Source organism: Nerophis ophidion, linkage group LG06, assembly GCF_033978795.1.
Source record: "Nerophis ophidion isolate RoL-2023_Sa linkage group LG06, RoL_Noph_v1.0, whole genome shotgun sequence".
Taxonomy (NCBI): Eukaryota; Metazoa; Chordata; class Actinopteri; order Syngnathiformes; family Syngnathidae; genus Nerophis; species Nerophis ophidion.
In genome coordinates, this window is record NC_084616.1 from 58,615,354 (window position 1) to 58,638,164 (window position 22,811).

General features: G+C 36.6%; 1 protein-coding gene across 4 annotated transcripts in view; it reads left to right on the forward strand.

Annotated features, from left to right (window-relative positions):
- Positions 1 to 22,811, forward strand: part of LOC133555023 (cyclin-dependent kinase 17-like) — a 96,909-nt gene that overhangs the window by 65,551 nt on the left and 8,547 nt on the right. For all 4 annotated transcript variants that reach the window (XM_061904435.1, XM_061904436.1, XM_061904438.1 and 1 more), the window contains 8 exons: positions 2,319 to 2,444; positions 17,524 to 17,580; positions 17,672 to 17,786; positions 17,874 to 17,968; positions 18,058 to 18,120; positions 18,204 to 18,327; positions 21,151 to 21,271; positions 22,450 to 22,547. In XM_061904435.1, coding sequence (XP_061760419.1) covers positions 2,319 to 2,444; positions 17,524 to 17,580; positions 17,672 to 17,786; positions 17,874 to 17,968; positions 18,058 to 18,120; positions 18,204 to 18,327; positions 21,151 to 21,271; positions 22,450 to 22,547 — 799 coding nt within the window. The remainder of the gene's footprint in view (positions 1 to 2,318; positions 2,445 to 17,523; positions 17,581 to 17,671; positions 17,787 to 17,873; positions 17,969 to 18,057; positions 18,121 to 18,203; positions 18,328 to 21,150; positions 21,272 to 22,449; positions 22,548 to 22,811) is intronic.

The window sequence follows — 22,811 nt, forward strand, 5'->3', positions numbered from 1 at the left end:
TTTCACTCGAAGAGAAGTGTATAATATGTTTACAGTTACTGTAGATTATATATAATTAGGGATGAATACTGAATTCAGTACTTTTATAGGCACCGACCGAATTCCATCAATACTACCCGGCTCAAACACTTGGTGACAAGGCATTCACACATATGTTGTCTTACTCTTGATTTTAATCATATTAATAATTATACTTAACCTACTTAGAGTTTAACAGGATAAACCTTATAACATTAAAGGCCTACTGAAATGAGATTTTCTTATTCAAACGGGGATAGCAGGTCCATTCTATGCCATACTTGATCATTTCGCGATATTGCCATATTTTTGCTGAAAGGATTTAGTAGAGAACATCCACGATAAAGTTCGCAACTTTAAGTCGCTAATAAAAAAGCCTTGCCTTTACCGGAAGTAGCAAACAATGTGGTTGTAGGGCTCCTCACACCCTCACATTGTTTATAATGTGAGCCTCCAGCTGCAAGAGCTATTCCGACCGAGAAAGCGACAATTTCCCCATTAATTTGAGCGACGATGAAAGATTCGTGGATGAGGATATTGAGAGTATAGGACTAGAAAAAAAAAAAAAAGGCGAATGCAGATGTTATTACACAAATTTACTATGATAATTCTGGAAAATTCCTTATCTGCCCATTTTGTTAGTGTTTTAGTGAGATTAAATAGTACCTAAAGTCGGAGAAGCTCCGCTGATGTCGTCAATGTCGCCGGTAAAAGCAAACATATTACCAAAATTTTTTCACCAAAAACTGCTGGTTGACATTTGGTCGGGATCCATGTTCGCTTGACCGCTCTGATCCATAGTAAAGCTTTGCCTTTGGGAATTTTAAACAAGGAAACACAGACTGTGTTTGTGTGGCTAAAGGCTAAAAGCTCCCACCTCCATCTTCCTACTTTTACTTCTCCATTATTAATTGAAAAAATTGCAAAAGATTCAGCAACACAGATGTCCAGAATACTGTTTAATTATGCGATTAAAGCAGACTACTTATAGCTTGGATTGGTCTGGAAAATAATGTTCTCTACAACCCGAGACGTCAAACGCACGCGTCATCATACGAGTCATCATACCGCGACGTTTTCCACACGACACTTCGCGGGAAATTTAAAATTGCAATTTGGTAAACTAAAAAGGCCGTATTGGCGTGTGTTGCAACGTTAATATTTCATCATTGATATATAAACTATCAGACTGCGTGGTCGGTAGTAGTGGGTTTCAGTAGGCCTTTAAACCATGTGTTAGGTCATGCTGATTACAAAATAAATACTAATTAAATATACCGCAGCAAAAAAAAAAACGACATGGTATAACAAGTGAAACAAACAGTTATCATAACCAGCTCATTTTTAAATGATACATTTAAAAGTTACATTGTATTATTAAACAATCAACATTTTTATCAACTAAAACAAAAGTAGGAGCAGCACTGTGGTAGAGGGGTTAGTGCATCTGCCTCACAATATGAAGGTCCTGAGTAGTCCTGGGCTCAATCCTGGGCTCGGGATCTTTCTGTGTGGAGTTTGCATGTCTTCTCCATGACTGCGTGGGTTCCCTCCTGGTACTCCAGTTTCCTCCCACTTTCAGAGACATGCACCTGGGGATAGGTTGATTGGCAACACTAAATTGGCCCTAGTGTGTGAATGTAAGAGTGAAATTTGTCTGTCTGTGTTGGCTCTGCGATGAGGTGGCGACTTGTCCAGGGGGTATCCTGCCTTCTGCCCGATTGTAGCTGAGATAGGCACCAGCGCCCCCCACGACCCCAAAGGGAATAAGCGGTAGAAAATGGATGGATGGATGAAACACAAAAGTATGGAAAATTGGTACTGTTAAGAACTGGTATCGCTTACCAGGAACTTACAGTTTGTACCGTATTGGTGAAAAGTAGCCATATCTACATTTCATATTTTAAAATTTCAAAAAAATGTTCTAACGATAGGAATGTAATAAAATGTTTTCCGCCGTTGGAAATAGCTTGTTTGTATATTTAATTGAATAAACACTTTTTTTTTAAACATTAAAAGTATTTTTATCTTTTCTTGTAATTGACAATGCCTAAAATGTTTAAGTGGAAAAAAATGTCAAATGTTTTATGTACATTATTCGACATTGTATAACATGGAATCATTGATCATGTATCCATCAAAATGGTCTGTTGTTTGTTTTGCCGGTACACACAACACTCTTTCATTAATCATTTGAGGGAGAAAAAAAAGTATCTTGGAAAATAAAAATGTAATATTTTGTAATTACCATGTGGTTGCACTCACAACAGGCTATCTTTCTTTTCTTTTGTCTGTTTCAGGACATAAACAAACGTCTGTCCCTCCCAGCTGACATCAGGCTACCGGAGGGCTACTTAGAGAAGTTTGCCATGAACAGCCCGCCCTTTGACAAGCCCATGAGCCGCAGGCTACGACGCGCTTCATTGGTCAGTAGTGCGTGTGTGTTTACATCTGTTTGTTTGTGTGCTAAGCAGATGCACCTTTTTTTGGTCTGCTGCACGAGTGACATCTGCTCGGGTACATTCACAGCAAGAGTTGTGGTGTTTTGATACAAGGGTATTGAATTGCACAATACCTTTAAAATATACACACACAGCAAACACTCGTACGATACATAATCTTATTTTATTTTAAATGCCCACTGAGTTCTGGCTTACAGTTAACAATGGCTCAGTAGGGGGATGAATGATTCTGTTACGTATCCAGGCCAAGAGCATTATGGGTATTAATTGGGGGGAGGTGAGTGAGAGGGGGCGGAGGGTTGCTTTACACAGTGAGAGAAGCGGTGGAGGATGGGGAGGGATGGGAAAATATTCATGAATATGCAGAGTATCCCTTTATGCTCCATTGTGTTGCTACTAAATTAATACTGCTCTTTTCACTGAGGTTTTTTATTTGGGTTGCACATGAGCTACTCCTGAGAGACAAACAGTCCTCCCCTTGTTTCATTCACATGTGAATGGACTCATTCTCTTTCCTTAATATCATCATACTTTACATTTTACGTAACACCTTTTAGCAAAAGCATTGATATTCAATGGGAAATCATAAAGGACTAGTTTACTATCATCCACTTTCCTGTTATTATCGAGCAAGGCCCGTACCCTGCCGCTGGCTCTCTGTTTGAAGCGCTTTAATGACGCAGATAGTTTGCAAGAGGCTTGCTGAGATGAAAGGGAAACATCTTTGAAGTGAGCTTTGTGAGGGGAGAAAGAAGGTTTACAGTGGCTGAGAAGAAGGTGGCCAGGCTGATATCCCGTAGTTGAGACGTTTTTACGTCACAGACATGAGTAGCACTGCCCACTTGTGTGCGACTTTGACTTATTTCAGGCTGCTGTTCTTTCTTGGTGTCATAGGTTGATCAATAATTTAGCAGATGTGTCACCATGACTTGGATTACACACCAGGACACCGTCAAGACAGGCAAAGAGCAAGAACGAGCAAAAACGCAGTGGGAAGAAAACAGAATAAGGAATAAACTTCAGGAAACAAAACAATGTTTATGTCAATGAAAGGAATACTAGAAACTTCTAATACAAAAGTAATACAGAATTCACAGAACATACATGTTCTCCTCGTGACTGTGTGGTTTCCCTCCGCAAAAAATATGCACCTGGGGATAGGTTGACTGGAAACACTAAATTGGCCCTAGTGTGTGAATGTGAGTGTGAATGTTGTCTGTCTAACTGTTGGCACTGCGATGAGGTGGCGACTTGTCCAGGGTGTACGCCGCCTTCCGCCCGAATGCAGCTGAGATAAGCTCCAGCACCCCCAGCAACCCCAAAAGGGACAAGCGGTAGAAAAATGGATGGATGATAGACTTACATTTTAACACACATTACTGCAGCTGACTATGAACCTCATATTTGTTCTGCATATAAATGTGTCTTTTCTGTTTCCACACGTAGTACATCTGTGCAACCTAATGAGATAATTCCTCTTTTACAAGGATTCAAGGAACTTTGCCATACCAGCACACAAGAGACACATGGCACAAAATTTAGTACCAGAGGTCCCGGATTTAGCCCAATGAGCACCCCAACAACAATAGCATATATTTAATAATATAAAATTATATACATGGAGTATGTCATGAATAGCGTAGGTTACTAGGAAGTTTGCCATGAACAGCCCGAATACAATAAACAAGAAAAATAGAATAAATTGTAAATAAATTGCAATCAACCAGTGCAAATACAATGTAAAAACAATTACGGCAGAACAAAACAAATAAAGCATTGTTCAACACATTTAGTAACCATGTTTTGGTATCCAATAATGCTATGCTTTGGATAACCCAGTCAAAAAAGATTAAAAAGTCAACATGTTCTTGTAGTTTTAGTGAAGTGTAAAATTGTACTACATCACTATTATTGTTGCCCCTTCAGCAAAATAGGAGTGTTTATTATGCAGCTTGTGTTCTGGAATATAAGAAATACATACAATAACTGCTAGGGGTGTGGGAAAAAAATCGATTCGAATACGAATCGCAACTCTCACGTTGTGTGATTCAGAATCGATTCTCATTATTTTAAAAATCGATTTTTTTAGTTATTTAAATTTTTTTTTTATATATATATATATTTAATCAATCCAACAAACCAATACACAGCCATACCATAACAATGCAATCCAATTCCTAAACAAACCTGACCCAGCAACACTCAGAACTGCAATAAACAGAGCAATTTAGGAGACACAAACACGAGACAGAACCAACCAAAAGTAGTGAAACAAAAATTAATATTATCAACAACAGTATCAATATTAGTTATAATTTCAGCATAGCAGTGATTAAAAATCCCTCATTGACATTATCATTAGACATTTATAAAAAGTAAAAAAAAGAACAATAGTGTCACAGTGGCTTACACTTGCATCGCATCTCATAAGCTTGACAACACACAGTGTTTGCACAAAGATAAAATAAGTCATATTTTTGGTTCGTTTAATAGTTAAAACAAATTTACATTATTGCCATCAGTTGATAAAACATTGTCCTTTACAATTATAAAAGCTTTTTTTTTTTTAAATCAACTACTCTGCTAGCATGTCAGATCCTGCTGAAATCCTATGTATTGAATGAATACAGAATCGTTTTGAATCGGAAAAATATCGTTTTTGAAACGAGAATTGCGTTGAATCGAAAAAATTGATATATAATCGAATCGCGACCCCAAAAATCGATATTGAATCGAATCGTGGGACACCCAAAGATTCGCAGCCCTAGTAACTGCACTCAGACACGTCTGATGGTGTGTGTAGGAGAGAGTGCTGGTTTATTGAACAGTTACACTATTTGTTTATTTTTATTGTGGACATAACAATAGGAGTGTTTTAGCACATGCACAAATTATTTGAATAAAAATAGCGGAAAATATATAGAAGCAACAAAACATAGGCAACAACAATCAGCCTGTTAAGACAATTCATGTGAGCACTGCTGTTTTGATTTTATCCATTGTTTGAGTCCTTTGTTAAATGCATTCCTGTTGGTCTCTCATTTTACATTAGTGGGTCGAGAGTTCCAAAGAATTGCCCCCTTTACAGAAAGAGAAGGCTTAAAGGCCTACTGAAATGAGATTTTCTTATTTAAACGGGGATAGCAGGTCCATTCTATGTGTCATACTTGATCATTTCGCGATATTGCCATATCTTTAGTAGAGAACATCCACGATAAAGTTCGCGACTGGAGAAAAGCCCTGCCTCTACCAGAAGTTGCAGACGATGACGTCACATGTTGCGGGCTCCTCACATATTCACATTGATTTTAATGGGAGCCTCCAACAAAAACAGCTATTCTGACCGAAAAAACGACAATTTCCCCATTAATTTGAGCGAGGATGAAAGATTTGTGTTTGAGGATATTGATAGCGACGGACTAGAAAGAAAAAAAGTAAAAAAAAAAAAAAAAAAAAACGCGATTGTAAACGCGTTGCATTGAGACAGATACATATGTTTTTAGAGACATTTACTAAGATAATTCTGGGAAATCCCTTATCTTTCTCTTGTGTTGCTAGTGTTTTAGTGAGTTTAACAGTACCTGATAGTCGGAAGTGTACGTTCACAGCCGGGTGTTGACGCGCAGTGTCTCAGGGAAGTCGACGGCAGCTGTACGGGAGGCGCAAGCTCAGCTGATATCCAGTAAGTGGCGACTTTTTAACCACAATTTTCTCACCGAAACCTCCTGGTTGACATGTAGTCGGGATCCATGTCCGCTGTGATCCATAGGAAAGTTTCACGTCTGTGAATTTTAAACAAGGAATCACCGTGTGTTTGTGTGGCTAAAGGCTAAAGCTTCCCAAGTCCGTCTTTCTACTTTGACTTCTCCAATATTAATTGAACAAATTGCAAAAGATTCAGCAACACAGATGTCCAAAATACTGTGTAATTATGCCGTTAAAGCAGACGACTTTTGCTGTGTGTGTGTGCAGTGCTCATATTCATAACAGCCCGTGACGTCACGTGTGTACGTTGTCATTACGCAACGTTTTGAAGAAAAAAGTCCCGGGAAATTTAAAATTGCAATTTAGTAAACTAAAAAGGCCGTATTGGCATGTGTTGCAATGTTAATATTTCATCATTGATATATAAACTATCTGACTGTGTGGTGGGTAGTAGTGGGTTTCAGTAGGCCTTTAATACTGCAATTTAGGACAAGACAATGATCACAGGTGGAGGTGCGCGTGGTTGTTTGAAAGTTTGCGAGGTGACTAGTCCGGACAACAGTAGTGACACCTGATTATTTAGCTATTTATAAAGAAAAAAAAAAAGAATACTAAAACTCTCAAAGGTGTAAATGTTTTATTTTCCTAAAATGTGGCAGCGATGTCATCTCATTCAGGTGAATAAAGTTTTGAACAACTATAATTTTCAGATTACCTCCCAACAATTGTTGAAGGGGGTCATATTATCACTTTATTTTAAACACTTTCCTGTGGTTTGCATAACATGAGATGGTGGTGTTTTGATCAAAATTTTGCTTAGATTTTGTTGTAAAGACCATCTTCAAACCGCTTCCTGATTGTCTCTTGGGCCGTTTTGTGGGCGCGCTGTTTTACGAGCCTAAGTCTTCCTCCAGGCCAAGACCTCTTCAACTTCGTCTCCGTCCCGTCAGCCAAGTTTTAGTTTTTAGCACTTCCATGTCGAGTCTACTGACAGAAATAAGTCAGAACCATCCGCTGCTTATAATTAGAAATGACAGCAGCGGAGGACATTTTTATGCATGTGCATGTATGAGCCACTCAATGAGCATGTATGAGCCCCACAACAAAAGGATAGAGAAAAATAAGGATTTCATCAGTAATGCAATAATGGATTTATCCAAATCGCGATTTAAAAAAAAATCTTGATTCCAAATCTATTGACTATTTTCAAGAATCAATTTTAAAAAAATATATATATATTTTTAATTTTCATAGAATTTATTGTATTTATTTTTTTAGCATTGTATTTGTATGTTTTCCTATTTGCTTTGTAAATGTATATCCTAAGTATTGTAAAGCTTGGATTGGAGTTGCTTTGTTCTTTTATTAGATTGAATAACATTCTGTGGTTTTTGTAAATACAATTTTATAAACTTTTAGAAAGGCATATTTTAGGGCAACATTGCACATAAAAGTCATACATCAGCAGCCAATATAGGCTTCTGTAACCTGTAACCTGTTTTCAAAAGGTTTTATGATATTTTCTATCAAATACTTTATCACAAGAATCGAGTCCAATCAAGAATCATTTTTGAATCGAATTGTCACCTCAGGAAATCGGAATCGAATCAAATCAAGTCGTGAGGTGCTCAAAGATTCCCACTGCTAGACCTTATTGTCTACAAGTTTGGACTACAACTGAATAAAAATGGCGGATTCGCACAAAGTTTTTCAGGTAAACCTGTACCATATATGGATATATCTACTGACGCAACAAAGGCAAAAAATGTCACCTAAGTCTAAAATTCCAAACAGCTCGTTTGCAGTTGATTTGGAAGAAGGCAGGATTGTTTTATAAATATCTCCACCGTGGCTTCTTAGAAAAGTTGGTTTTGCATAATAGGATCCCTTTAAATAGGGTTTTGAACAACAACAATGACTTGAAATTCAAGGTTACCCTCCAACAAATTATTATATATTATGAAGGTGGAATTGTTTTAACTGCGTACGTGTCTGACTCTTTTTAACTGTATTTGCTGTATTTGGTTACGCAACATTGTTTTGAGTGAAACTGATGTCTACTCACTTAACTAGAGTTCAACATTAATTCTACAATACAAACTGATAACTACAATCACATTAATGAGCAACATTTTTAAAGACTGCAACTCCTGGGGTGTTGATTAAAACATAGCTTTCGTATTTTTGTTGAGGCATTTATTTTCTGTTTTGTCCAGTTTGTCTTCATTGTTGTAATACGGTGCTATTAAAGGGCCCCTTGTCACGTTTGTGATCAGTAAATGTAAGCCCAGAAATGAGAAGCACAGAGATGGTAATGGCCCATGGACTTTTGAATGAGCCTGTCTTTTGTTACCATAACAGAGAGCAAGCATCAGGTGTCCAGTAACATATGTGCATGTTTGAAACCATAATCTGATCTTTCCTCACCGTAATTCAAGCAAAGGTGGTCAGTATCAGATTTCTTTCATGTCTGTTGTCTTTGATCATCAATTATTCACAACAGTCCAGCGAGGCTTGTGGGTGATGGAGGAGGAAGGTGTCTTTTTTATCTCACCACATCGCCGCTTGCATTTCTTACCCAACTATTTCTTGTTAATAAAAAAAAAAAAAACAAGCTTCCCACCCCCTGTACCTTTATTATAGCCACCTCTTTTTTTTTTTTTTTTTTTTTTGCAGAAAACTATTTTTCTCTATTTAATCTCTCTCGCTTCCCTATCACACCTGCAAAACGTTTCATATAAATGAAGTGATGGTCTGGTAATGGAGTCTATTCCCAGTACACATTACACCTCACTAGTTTCTTTTGGTTTTATGGTTGCTTCAATTTCCCTAAAACATGCACATAGCTGCCACAGGAGCATCAGGGATGAAATGAACCTGTCAGGCACGTATGCTGTACCACGCACACAGATGTGCACTCAAATACAGAAAAGCAGCTTGAGTCTGCTTGAGGGAGATGAGCCATGTCAGAGGTGATGGCGGAGGATGCTAATTTAAATTATGGGATGCGGCTGGTGTAGGTCCACTTAGCATGCTGATAACATGTACAGTATGTGCTTTTACCGTTTCTGAAGGTGTATGAGTCACCTTTGTCTTGTTTGTGTGGCAGACACCCCCCCACCCCCCACACACACACACACACACATGCACACACACAGCCAAGATAATAATAACAATTGGTGTTGTAGAATATAATAAAATGCTATTATTATCAACACTTACGGATAATATTTTTACTAATGAATAATAACAATACCAAAAGTGGCCTGCTAATATCCGACATCAGTTTCTATCTGCCAGTTTTCATAATCTACGACGGAAACTACAAGAAGAGGAACATAAATGACAAAAAGACTTTTCTGAGAATATTTACAGAACAAAGTATGACAGCTCTCAAAAATTATCTGAGAAAGCAGAGTTGGGACAATGTCTACAGTCAAAATTATGTAAGTGATGCATATAGTAATTTTTTTGAATACCTTCGAGATACTTTATGACAAAAACTGTCCATTGAAACAACTTAGTAAGCAGCAAAAGAAAAATAATCAACCATGGATGACAAATGGACTGAGAAATGCTTGCAAAAAGAAGAATACACTATATAGAACATTTATAACACAAAGATCTACAGAAGTTCTCTATATCTACAGGATATAGAGAACATATAAGTCCTTTATTTATTAAATTATGGTTATTGAAATTCAACAATCTGGTGCATTTGCAAACAGCTAAAATTATGTATTAAGCAAACTTTAACCTGCTACCCAAGAATGTACAAGTGTTCACAAAGTACACAGAACAAGAATTTTGATGAACATCTTGATTTTTTCTTTTTATTAAGACAAAGATTATTAATGTATTTCAATTTTTTATGCTTACTATAGTACATTATTTATTATTTATTTGTTCACTGTTCTGTTACAGAGAACAAGGAAATTGGATACAATTGCTATGGTATGAAAAGGGGTAGGATTAAATAAGCTCTGCTTCTTGTCCGGTTTGAGATCATGAGGGGTGCTGAGCCTATCCCAGCTGCATTCGGGCGGAAGGCCGGAAATTAATTAAATAACTAATTTTATGCAAATATATATTAATTGACAACTGAGACATTATTTGATAGAAAGGCCTGAATTAAAAAAAAATACATAATACTATTAAAAAATATATAAAATACAAAAACATATGTTTTTGTTTAGGGCTGAAGTTGTTTGAGGGATTTGAGCAAAAAAATTATTTTAATGAATCCAGATAGTTTTTATGCACTTTGAAAAATTAATGACTCATACAATATATGTCCTGTTTGTCTTAGGGGTATTGTCAAAAAACTGCCAGTGTATTGTATACCCGTGAAATAATTGGACATTGAAATTTTAAAAATTAAAATGAAAAAAAAAAAACTTTTGGAAAAAAATATATATAATGGAGTAACGCGTCAAAAATAATGGCCAAAATACAGCAATACGGTCAAAAAAGTCTGCCTTTGTCCCCTTAGGGTTAAACTAATTGTTTAATGTTGAGACAATGAAAATACTACTCGAAAACAGGGAACCATCTTTTTCAGTAATTATGAAAAAAATACAGGGTGAACCTACAGCAGGGCTATTCAACTACATAATGAAGAGGGCCGCAGGTTGAAGAGCCCAAGGTCTCAGGGGCCAGACATCAAAATGTGGATGTTTCTTTAGAAAGTGCCTCTGCAGGTTATATTCCATTAAGACTATGTTTACTTATTTACAAAGTAGACACATCGGTTTTCACACAACACAGTCAAATTCATTATACAGCCTTCACTACTCGTTTCCACCATGTTCAGCTGCACAGGTAGTTAACAGCATGAAGAAATAGAAGCTAAGTTTTGTTGATGATTGGTGTTCCGTCTTTTGAATGATTTTTCTTCCTCAGTTATTTTTCTTGATACGCCTAAGGTTTGTAAAACTGAAAATGTAAACATTACATAGTGTCCATTGTGTATGTACCATAAATTAAATAGAAGGTTTAGTGTAAATACACACAGCAAACATTGCACACATGGTTTAACATAATTAAACCTAAGGTGCAGCTATATCACCCTATGCTGGTCGAATTCAGCGCTACGTGTATTCAATCAATTTTTTTCACCAGAGTTAAACAGCCAAAAACAACACAAAAGCAAATACAAAAGACATCCCAAAGTGAGCAATTTCAATACATTTATACTTTTTTATTCAGTCACAGTTAAAAGTCCGATTTTTGTGATTTAGTTAGATTCTTTTTAGGGTTCAAACAATCAATCAATCAATCAAAGTTTTTTTTATATAGCCCTAAATCACAAGTGTCTCAAAGGGCTGCACAAGCCACAATGTCATCCTCCGCTCAGATCCCACATCAGAGCAAGAAAAAAACCTAACAAAATGGGATACAATGAGAAACCTTGGAGGGGACCGCAGATGTGGGGATCCCCTCCCCTGGGCGACCGGTGCAATGGACGTCGAGTGGATCTAGTTAATAGTGTGAGATTCCACTCCATAGTGGGGCCAGTAGGAGATCATCTTGAGTGTAGACAAGTCAGTAGCGCAGAGACATCCCCAACTGATGCACAGATGAGTGGTCCACCCCGGGTCCCGACTTTGAACAGCTGCAGTCACCTAATAACCTCACCCCGCAGGAAAGGAGGAAAAGCAGAAAAGAGACGGCAGATCAACTGGTCTAAAAGGGGGGTCCATTTAAAGGCTATTGTATACAAAGGAGTTTTAAGATGGACTTAAATGCATTCTAATGAGGTAGCATCTCTACCTGTTACCGGTTGGGCTTTCCAGAGTACTGGAGCCTGAATAGAAAACGCTCTATAGCCCGCAGACTTTTTTGGGGCTCTGGGAATCACTAATAAGCCGGAGTTCTTTGAATGCAGATTTCTGGCCGGTACATATGGTACAATACAATCAGCAAGATAGGATGGAGCTAAACTGTTTAGTATTCTGTACTTAAGTAGTAAAACCTGAACATCGCATCTTAAGTGCAAAGGAAGCCAGTGCAGGTGAGCCAGTATAGGCGTAATATAATCAAACCTTGTTCTTGTCAAAATTGTTCTCGATAGTGCCATCTTCTTCTACTCATCCACTGCTGATTCCTTGGGACACATATGCTTCGCTGTATCCCCGTGTGGGGTGGTGGGAATACTGCGACATGAGCAACTTTGTTTTGAAAAGTTTCATCAAGCCTAATTGGATGTTGTTTGGTGAGCCAAATTAAAAGCTTTGGCGTGCCGGAAGACGCCCGCGGGCCGCCAGTTGGATGGGCCCGACCTACAGTATCCATGCATGCTTATACACACACGTTTCAGTGTGTAATTGTGTCGTCTTGTGTTTGAGCTACATTTGAAGTTGGCTTTTGCGCGTGCCTTTAAAGAGATCACATGCTTCATCAGCTAACTTGGTCACTGGAAACCCCTCCCCCCATCACTGACACACACTTGCAGAAATTCAAGCGTGTTCCAGTGTTGCCATGCCAGTCGTATCAGCATCAACGCGTGTCAAAATTGACCCTGACAAAGACTGACGGACAGATGCAGAGATGTGACAGTGAGAGGGATAAACACTGGCAAGCCTGTGGGTATCACAGCTTCACATAGCTGCATCCATCTATTATTTATGACCTTAAAGGGGAACTGCACTTTTTTGGGATTTTGCCTGTCATTGACAATCCTTATGTGAGATAAGCGCTCACATGTTTTTCTTCTCTTTATGCACCCTGACTGGTAAATAAACGCTAACAAAAGTCAGCTAACATTGGAGATAATGGGATTTGCTTTGTTCCGCCTATAAAGTTCTCAAAAAAAAATCTGAAAACCTCCAACATTTTACTATATATACATGCTGTAAGTATATATGTCATGTAGTAGTAACAGGCACTTTCACAATAAACATTTAAGGCATACAATGGTATATAGGATTGGATAGGATAGCTCTTTATTGTCATTGCATAAGTACAACAAAACTTTGTATATACATTATATATAAGAAGGATGAGGTGCAAGTATTAGAAGCTGAGTAAAAGTCAGAAAGTCATCCTCAGTAAATGATAAATTCATGACTTCAGCTGTAAATAACAATTTATAAATAATACATGTCAGCATTTATCTCACGCGGAAAACAAGCTATACCATTAGCTTGTTAGCATTAGCAATCTGTTTACTCGGATCGATGTTAGCAACTACACTAATGGAGTGTCACAGAAATTGTTTATGTTTGATGTTTTTTTTTACCTTTGTTCCGCTTGTTTACTGCCTCCTTTATTTCACATTTCTCCAACGAAATCTCAGAGTAGTAAGCAGCTGTAGTCTTTGCTTCGAGTCCGGCTTCATACGCCTCTGTAAATACGTTTAAAAGAGTCTGTCCACTTGTCGTAGTTTTGCGTAACAAAATGAATTTTGTAAAAACAAATGTGTATATATATTAACAACATTAACCTGCATGTAGTTTAAAGACATACGGCTGAATAAAAACTCTCCAAGATAGTTCCACTGATCAGGTGGCAGCAGCGGCGGCGGCGATGACCAAGAAGAACGCAGAGTTGGTATATAATTACAACACTTTATGAACATATTTATATACATATTTATATAATATTTACATATTTGTGAAGTGAAGTGACTTATATTTATATAGCGCTTTTCTCTAGTGACTCAAAGCGCTTTACATAGTGAAACCCAATATCTAAGTTACATTTAAACCAGTGTGGGTGGCACTGGGAGCAGGTGGGTAAAGTGTCTTGCCCAAGGACACAACGGCAGTGACTAGCATGGCGGAAGCGGGAATCGAACCTGCAACCCTCAAGTTGCTGGCACGGCCACTCTACCAATCGAGCTATATAATATGTAACTACAAGCTCCATTCACACACAGAGTCCCATTGCTTTTATGAACGGTTGAGTGAGTCAAAAGCCGGAAAAAAAAAAAATATATATATATATATATATATATGTTTTTGTTTTTTTAAATTATTTTAATTTGTGGCGGCCGTAATTCTTTCGTGACGGGCCGCCACAAATAAATGAATGTGAGGGAAATACCTGATATATATACATATAAAAAATTTTTATTTTTAGACAATATGATATGCCTGAGCTGCTAGGAGACACCAAAAGTAACAAGCGGTAGAAAATGGATTAGAAAGAACGAATTCTAAAAAATGATATTAAAAAAGATACATGTTTATATATACAGTGTATATATATATATATATATATATATATATATATATATATATATATATATATATATATAATATTTGTGTAACGGTACACAAATATTTTGGTTCGATATGTACCTCGGTTCATTTTCGGTACTGTAAGAAAACAACAAAATATAAATTTTTGGGTTATTTATTTACCAAATTTGTAAACAATGGCTTTATCCTTTTAACATTGGGAACACTACAACAATTATGCCCACGTTAATCAACATTAAACTGCCTCAAATTGTTGCTCAGATTAAATAAAATGACAAAACTTTTCTTCTACATATAAAAAGTGCAACATTAAATAGTTTCAAGTCAACTCATCACAGCATTTGGGAAGCCTGTAGTTGATTTTTATTATGTAAATGTTATATTTTTATCTGATTGGCTGTTATCGCTATATATGTAACCAATCAGATGGTTGTGTGGGTGGGACAATGCTGGTTGCTGAGACAGAGGCAGAAGAAGCAAAGCAGCTTGTTAAGACTTTAGCTTAGAAACTCGTTCGGTACACCCCCTTACCGAACCGAAACCCATGTAAATACATGTACCGTTACACCCCCTAATATATATATATATATATATATATATATATATATATATATATATATATATATATATATATATTATATATATATTATGTATATATATATATATATATATATATATATATATATATATATATATATATATATATATATATATATATATATATATATATAATATATATATATATATATATATAATATATATATTTATTTATTTATTTTTTAAACTTGGCTGGATTTTGGACGCTGGTGGGCCGAGGTTTGGGGACCCCTGCTTTAAACGGACATTATGCTGGTACGTTATTTTCTGCATAACCTGCATTGAACGAAAACAAAGTTACCCCAGGGATGCACATGCTTTTATCGCATTTATTAAGAGACAAGCTACGATAGCTTAAAATGGCAGCAGGACAAGGCAGAATTGTTCACACGCCTCACAAAAAAGATGAAGTCGGCAACATGGGAATATTTCAGGTATTTAATAATGACCAGGAAGTCATTGAAGACTATTGCTCACCCATTTGCAAAACCTACCAAAAGATAGTTACGGCAAATTGGGTACAGTTTTACAAATCAATGTAAAGGGAAAGGCATAATAACTGAGTTAAATTATGTTACTGGCCAGTACTAACTAAATAACAAATTAGTTAGTAGGAAGTTAAATATAAGCATGTCACTTACAAATGGTAGTTTAGTGTTGAGTCAGTACAATGTAAACAAACAGCAACAGGAACTCCTGTCAAAGTGTTCATTCAGTCACCTTTTAACATTAGAGATTGCTTATTCTTGGCTGTGTTGAATAAACTTTAGGCATTGAAAGTTAATACAGCCAGAATAATATAATACTGTATTTTTCGGACTGTAAGTCAGTTTTTTTCATAATTTGGCCGGGGGTGCGACTTATACTCAGGAGCGACTTACTGTATGTGTGAAATTATTAACACATTACCGTAAAATATCAAGTAATATTATTTAGCTCATTCACGTAAGAGACAAGACGTATAAGATTTCATCGGATTTAGCAATTAGGAATGACAGATTTTTTGGTAAACGTACAGCATGTTCTATATGTTATAGTTATTTGAATGACTCTTACCATAATATGTTACGTTAACATACCAGGCACCTTCACAGTTGGTTATTTATGCGTCATATAACGTACACTTATTCCGCCTGTTGTTCACTATTCTTTATTTATTTTAAATTGCCTTTCAAATGTCTATTCTTGGTGTTGGGTTTTATCAAATACATTTTCCCAAAAAATGCGACTTATACTCTTATACTTCTACTTATGCATTATCGGCAGGTGCGATTTATACCCCGGAGCGTCTAATACTCAGAAAAATACGGTAATAATAATAATAATAGAATAACAGCACTATACCAAATGATCTAATTAGGTGCCTTCCAGTTAGTATCAAAACAGCATAACATAGATTATTAAAAATGAATAAATAGGTATGAATGACATTTGATAACAATAACACTTGTGTTTATTTTCCACTTAAGTAAGGTTTTCCCCTGAAGTTTTAATAAAGTTAATCTTAGTCTGTGTATTAATAATACAATTAGCAGGTAAAGTATTTATTAGCAATAATAATGTTGTTAGTATTTAGTATTTTGTAGCAGTATTATGTTATTTGATTAGTGATATTTGTGACAATGATAAAGAACAAAAAATCTCTGAAAAATGTTTTTGTTGTAGAATTAATCAATACATAATTGTCATGATCATTTTGAAATCATGATTATTTCTCAGACCATATTCATACAGTCAAAGTCTATAATAGTTGCTTACATCAGCTTACAATTAAAATAGTGCCTCCTCTTTTTGTATCTTGAAATGTGCTAGCTTATGTGAAGGTGCAAGAGGCCAGCAACACAATGTGAGTGTACCGAAGACTGAGCTGATGTTTTGGCACATACACGCATAATGGGGGTCTGCTGATTCAAACCCCTTCAGTGTAAATGTCACCATCATGTGGGGCGGTATAGCTCGGTTGGTAGAGCGGCTGTGCCAGCAACTTCAGGGTTGCAGGTTCGATCCCCGCTTCTCCCATCCTAGTCAATGCCGTTGTGTCCTTGGGCAAGACACTTTACCCACCTGCTCCCAGTGCCACCCACACTGGTTTAATTGTAACTTAGATATTGGGTTTCACTATGTAAAGCGCTTTGAGACACTTTAGGAAAAAGCGCTATATAAATATAATTCACTTAAATATAATTCATCAGTGGTATGGGTGCAAAGAAGAATTGCAATATTTAAAATGTAGTTGCCTTAAAGATAGTGGCTGACCTACCTTTATTTACAATAAGACATTTGCCGTTTTAATAGCTTTTTTAAATGTAAAAACTGGTCTACCTCATCAGAAGATGTTATTTGCAAAGAGAACTAAGAAGAAACACTCTCCGTTTAATAATTCTGGAAGCTGTAACAATTTTTTTCTAAAACTTGTTCGGCAAAATTATATTATATTAAATTATATTTACCTTGAGCATCACAGGGTTACCTTTATTTTTTTAGCCATATTTCTATTGTACAGTGCTGTTACTCATTCATTCTGTCTTTCTTTTTAGTCCGAAATTGGTTTTGGGAAGCTCGAGACCTACATCAAACTAGACAAATTAGGAGAGGTAAGATGATTTGAGAATATTGCCAAAAATACTTGTAAAGTACTGTACATATAGTTGACTTTTTTGATATCAAATGTACTTTTCTTGCCAGGGAACATATGCTACAGTTTTTAAGGGGAGAAGCAAGCTAACAGACAACTTGGTGGCTTTAAAAGAGATCCGACTGGAGCACGAAGAGGGAGCGCCGTGCACAGCTATCAGAGAAGGTTTAACGCTACCGTCAGCGCGATTGCTTTACAGCTGAGTTTGCCGTTTGGGTTTGACTGTCACTCTCTCTTGTCTCTGTCTTGTAGTGTCTCTATTGAAAGACTTGAAGCACGCCAATATTGTCACTCTCCATGACATTATCCACACTGACAAGTGCCTGACACTTGTGTTTGAATATCTGGTGAGTGCGCTTGACTGTATATGCATTTAGGGCTATACTAATGGAACAGTAAGCTAAATATTAACATTGGATCATGTTTGTGCCATCAGGAGAAAGATCTGAAGCAGTACATGGATGACTGTGGGAGCATAATGAGTGTACAAAATGTCAAGGTAAGCCATGCTAATTAATGTGATTAGAGATGTGAAGCGCTCCAAAGCTGAATAGGATCATATTCTTACTATGTCCTCGACAGATCTTTTTATTTCAGCTGTTACGAGGTTTGGCTTACTGCCACCGAAGAAAGGTCCTTCACAGGGATCTCAAACCTCAGAACCTACTCATCAACGAGAAGGGAGAGCTGAAACTGGCAGACTTTGGTACAGCCATGCTTTAAGTCAATATGTTTTTTGATTACTTACCGTATTTTCCGGACTAAAATCCTTTTTTTTCCTCAAAACTCCCCTTAAAATCCGGTGCGCCTAATGTAAGGAATAAGTTTGTTTGAGCTTACCCACCTCGAAGCAATTTTATTTGGTACATGATGTAATGATAAGTGTGACCAGTAGATGGCAGTCAAATATAAGAGATAAGTGTCAACTGCACCATTTGAGGTGCTTCAACATATGAGTATTATTATGGTGTGTGTATAAGGTAGGACATATTATCTGACGTTTTAATTCAAAATATTATGCAAAAGCAACTTTTTTACCTTCTGGTACCTGCTGATCTGTTTTTGCTGTTTTTGGGATCGGCATGAATCCTGAAAAATTGTGCGCTTCCCCCTTTGTAGTCCGTGGGGACACCGTAGTCCTCACGGACACGAGCTTCTTCTTTTTTTATATTTTCTTGTTATAGGACATTCATCCTCAGCTGTTGCCATTTCTAATATAACGTAGCGTACATTTCTTACTCATATCTGTCAGTAAACTTGCCATGAAAGCGCTAAAACTTACCAATGTAGTGAGTTTACATAATTCACCCAAGGAAGTTTAGTTATTAGAGTTCTGGTCGGACGGTTTTTCATTGGACACATTACCGCCGTTGTTGTTCCCGGATGAGGAGATGCTTCTCTGTTATTAATTTAAGTAAAGTCTGAATGTCATTAAAACAGTTAGCTCCATCTTTTGACACTTCTTCCACTTTTGTCCTTGCACACTACACCGCTACAACAAAGATAATGGGGAGAAAACGCTGCCGAAAGCGAGCAAAACGGTGCTTCTGGAAGCGACTGTCAGAAAGCGGCTTAAAGATGATCTTTAAAACATAATCCATGCAAAATTTTGACCAAAGAACCACCATTACATATTATGTAGACAACAAGGAAGTTCAATTTAGAAAATAAATAATAATAATATGACTCCTTTAATGCGTCCTGTAATCTGATGCGCCTGATATATGAAAATAGATCAATAATAGACCATTCATCGGCGGTGCGCCTTATAATCCGGTGCTCCTTATGGTCTGGAAAATACAATATTTAAAAACAAAAACAAATATCCAATTACATAATACAGAGATATTTACATTATTATTTTGCTTTCAACTTATTATATAACAGTTGTGATTAGAAATGGGTATCGAGAGTGAACCCAATGTTTCGATTCCTAGGAATTGTGGGATTCCTAAAGGTGTGCATTACGTCACAATGCACGGCGGCACAAAAGCTCAAAAGTTATTCACGAGAAAAGATGACAATAGGGCAACTTGCAATATTTGCAAAGTGTGTTTTTCATACTATCAGGAAATACTAGCAGAAACATTAGTGCGCACAGCATGAGATAACTTTGGATGACTCAAGCGACGGCGACGTCAGCACATTGTCTTCTGTTAAAACCGCAGTTATCTACGTAACAAACACTGCCTCTCATGTTAGCGCCTCGTTCTAAAAACCTGCTTTTATTAACTGTAAATGTATAAGTATGTACATGTTTATCTATAAGATGTTTTTTTAAACTTGAGGTGCGCTGATGATAGGAACGTTTGTTGCTGCGATACTAACTAGTAACCTCAGTTTTATCTACTGTTCTGTTTTGAAGCAAAATTGGCCGTGTTTATCAATTTGCGCGTCTTCCGGGGTAAGCCTTAACTTGGATGTGATTAATCTTTAATCATATTAATGTAGATATACAGATATATGTGTGTGTATATATATATATACATACATATATGTACTGTGTATATATATAAACGTATGTATACTGTATATGAATGTGTATATATATATATATATATATAGGGACGGCGTGGCGCAGTGGGAGAGTGGCTGTGCGCAACCCGAGGGTCACTGGTTCAAATCCCACCTAGAACCAACCTCGTCACGTCCGTTGTGTCCTGAGCAAGACACTTCACCCTTGCTCCTGATGGGTGCTGGTTGGCGCCTTGCATGGCAGCTCCCTCCATCAGTGTGTGAATGTGTGTGTGAATGGGTAAATGTGGAAGTAGTGTCAAAGCGCTTTGAGTACTTTGAAGGTAGAAAAGCGCTATACAAGTACAACCCATTTATCATTTATTATATATGTATGTGCATTTATGTATATATGTGTGTATCTACAGTAATTTGTCAGAAAGATCACGTATTTAATAAGTTTATTTTTCTGCAAAATAATGTTTGATTTTCCTAATAGTTCTTTGAATAATTTTCCATGCACAGTTCTATTCGGCTTGAGTTTCTTGTATTTGTCACTGGCTGATGTAGTTTTACTTACTCAGCCCATATATTTTAAAAAATAAAAAATGTTTAACATGTACAATTTAATAAATGCTTGCACCCCGCCACCCCCTCACCCAACACCACAGTTTTTAACATGTATTATGCCTTTTAAGAAGAAAAACTAACTTGTAGATAAGAAATAGTAATGGAAATAAAAACAGTACAATTACATGTAGCACTATTAACTACAGTAGTTTAATGAAGTAATGTAGTAATAATTTACAGCATTTACCTTGGAGAGTGGACTTTTACCCTATTTCCTACCAGCTGATGCAGATATTATTTTAACGTCCTTTGCTGGAGTTATCGACTCATTCTGCTTTCGGATGGTGCAGACTCGCAGTGCTACGCTCAAACCAAATTAGCTCAGTCAAGTTTTTGTTGATTTCTGTTGACAGTATTTTAGCATATTAAAGGTTTGTCCTAGATTGTTAACTACTGTAATTCAATATATTTGCTATTGTCTGCTTGCTTTTCTTCTTTAACTAAGGTTTGGCACGGGCCAAGTCTGTCCCCACAAAGACCTACTCCAATGAAGTAGTGACATTATGGTACCGACCTCCAGATGTGCTTCTAGGCTCCACTGAGTACTCTACGCCTATAGATATGTGGTGAGCAAAAACACATAAAAACTGGAATCGTAGGTTTTTGTTGTAAGTTTTTTTTTTATAAATCTAAAATGTTTGTGACATTAAAAAACTGGAAAATATTACAACTGAGTGGTTTGGATGCTGTTTTTTTATGGAGGGTCGAATGGGACAAAATGTATGAAATAAATCAATATTTAAATAATTATTAAATGTGTCATTAATTTATGTTAATTGGTAGACATGTGTCTTATTAATTGTGCCAATTAAGCTATTTAACGGAAATTTACATTTAGTTATTTAATTTTTTTTTTTTTCAACCGGCGGCGTGGCTCTAATGGTAGGGCAGCTGTCCAGGAGTTAGCCATCCTATCCACTGCCATTGTGTCCTTGGGCAAGACACTTCACCCATCTTGCTTCCAGTGCTGCACACACTTGTGTATGAATGTTTACTGGTGGTTGGAGAGGCCGTAAGATCAAATTGGCAGCAACGTTTCCGTCAGTTTACCCCAGGGCAGCTTTGGCTATAAATGTAGCTTAAATATTCTAGAAAAGCGCAATATAAATCTCCTCGTTAGCCACCATGTTTTGAAAGGCTTTCAAGCTTCAGACCAAAGCAATTATTTAGACTTGATGGCTGAGTTTGACGGATACAATATTCATGAAGCGCTGACACACATGTTCATGAAATAATGAATTAAATCTTGAAATAATGAAGTCAATAATTAATACAATTATTAAATTATTCATTGATAGTAAAATAATTGACTAAATGATTAAATATAATTAAATGTACTTAAATTACATAAAAAAGTAACATATTGAATAACACATTTACGTATTTAATATAAATTCAAATTAACAAAAAGTTTAAATAATTATTTAAAGATGTATTTATTAAACGTTGTCCCATTTGACCTTTCATTATTTATAAAGTTGTCACTGAAATTGAGAAAATAATATGTGTATTTGAAGGTACTTGGGAGAAGTCCCACTAAAGGGCCTCAGGTTGTAGCTGTATATTTATTTGAGAGATATGTGCCCATCAATGTACAGTATATGACCTACTCTCAGGTTATGTAGCAATAAGGTGTTACATTATGAATAACAGTCAATAGAAACAGTGTATATTTTGCGCTATTTACACTTTAGTATGAATTAATGTGTGTAATAATCATTCTGCGAAATATTTTTCACTACAGGGGTGTGGGCTGCATATTTTATGAGATGATCACAGGCAGACCTCTCTTTCCTGGATCCACTGTGGAGGATGAACTGCACCTCATATTCCGCATCCTCGGTGAGACAAGGAGCATTTCAGGCTGAAAATACTCACTTTTGTCACCCTATGCCCACATAAATACCTGATACACATATTAATTACTTTTTCCTTTTATTGTCAAATGTACAGTACAGGGCCTGATTTACAAAGATCTTAATATCTTGCGCTAAACAGCGTATGCAATCTATAAAATGGCATGTACTATTAGTGGGCGTGTTGCGTACGATTGATTAATATTGCCTGTACAATTGTCGAAATGGGTGGAGACCGCTTTCTTTAAAT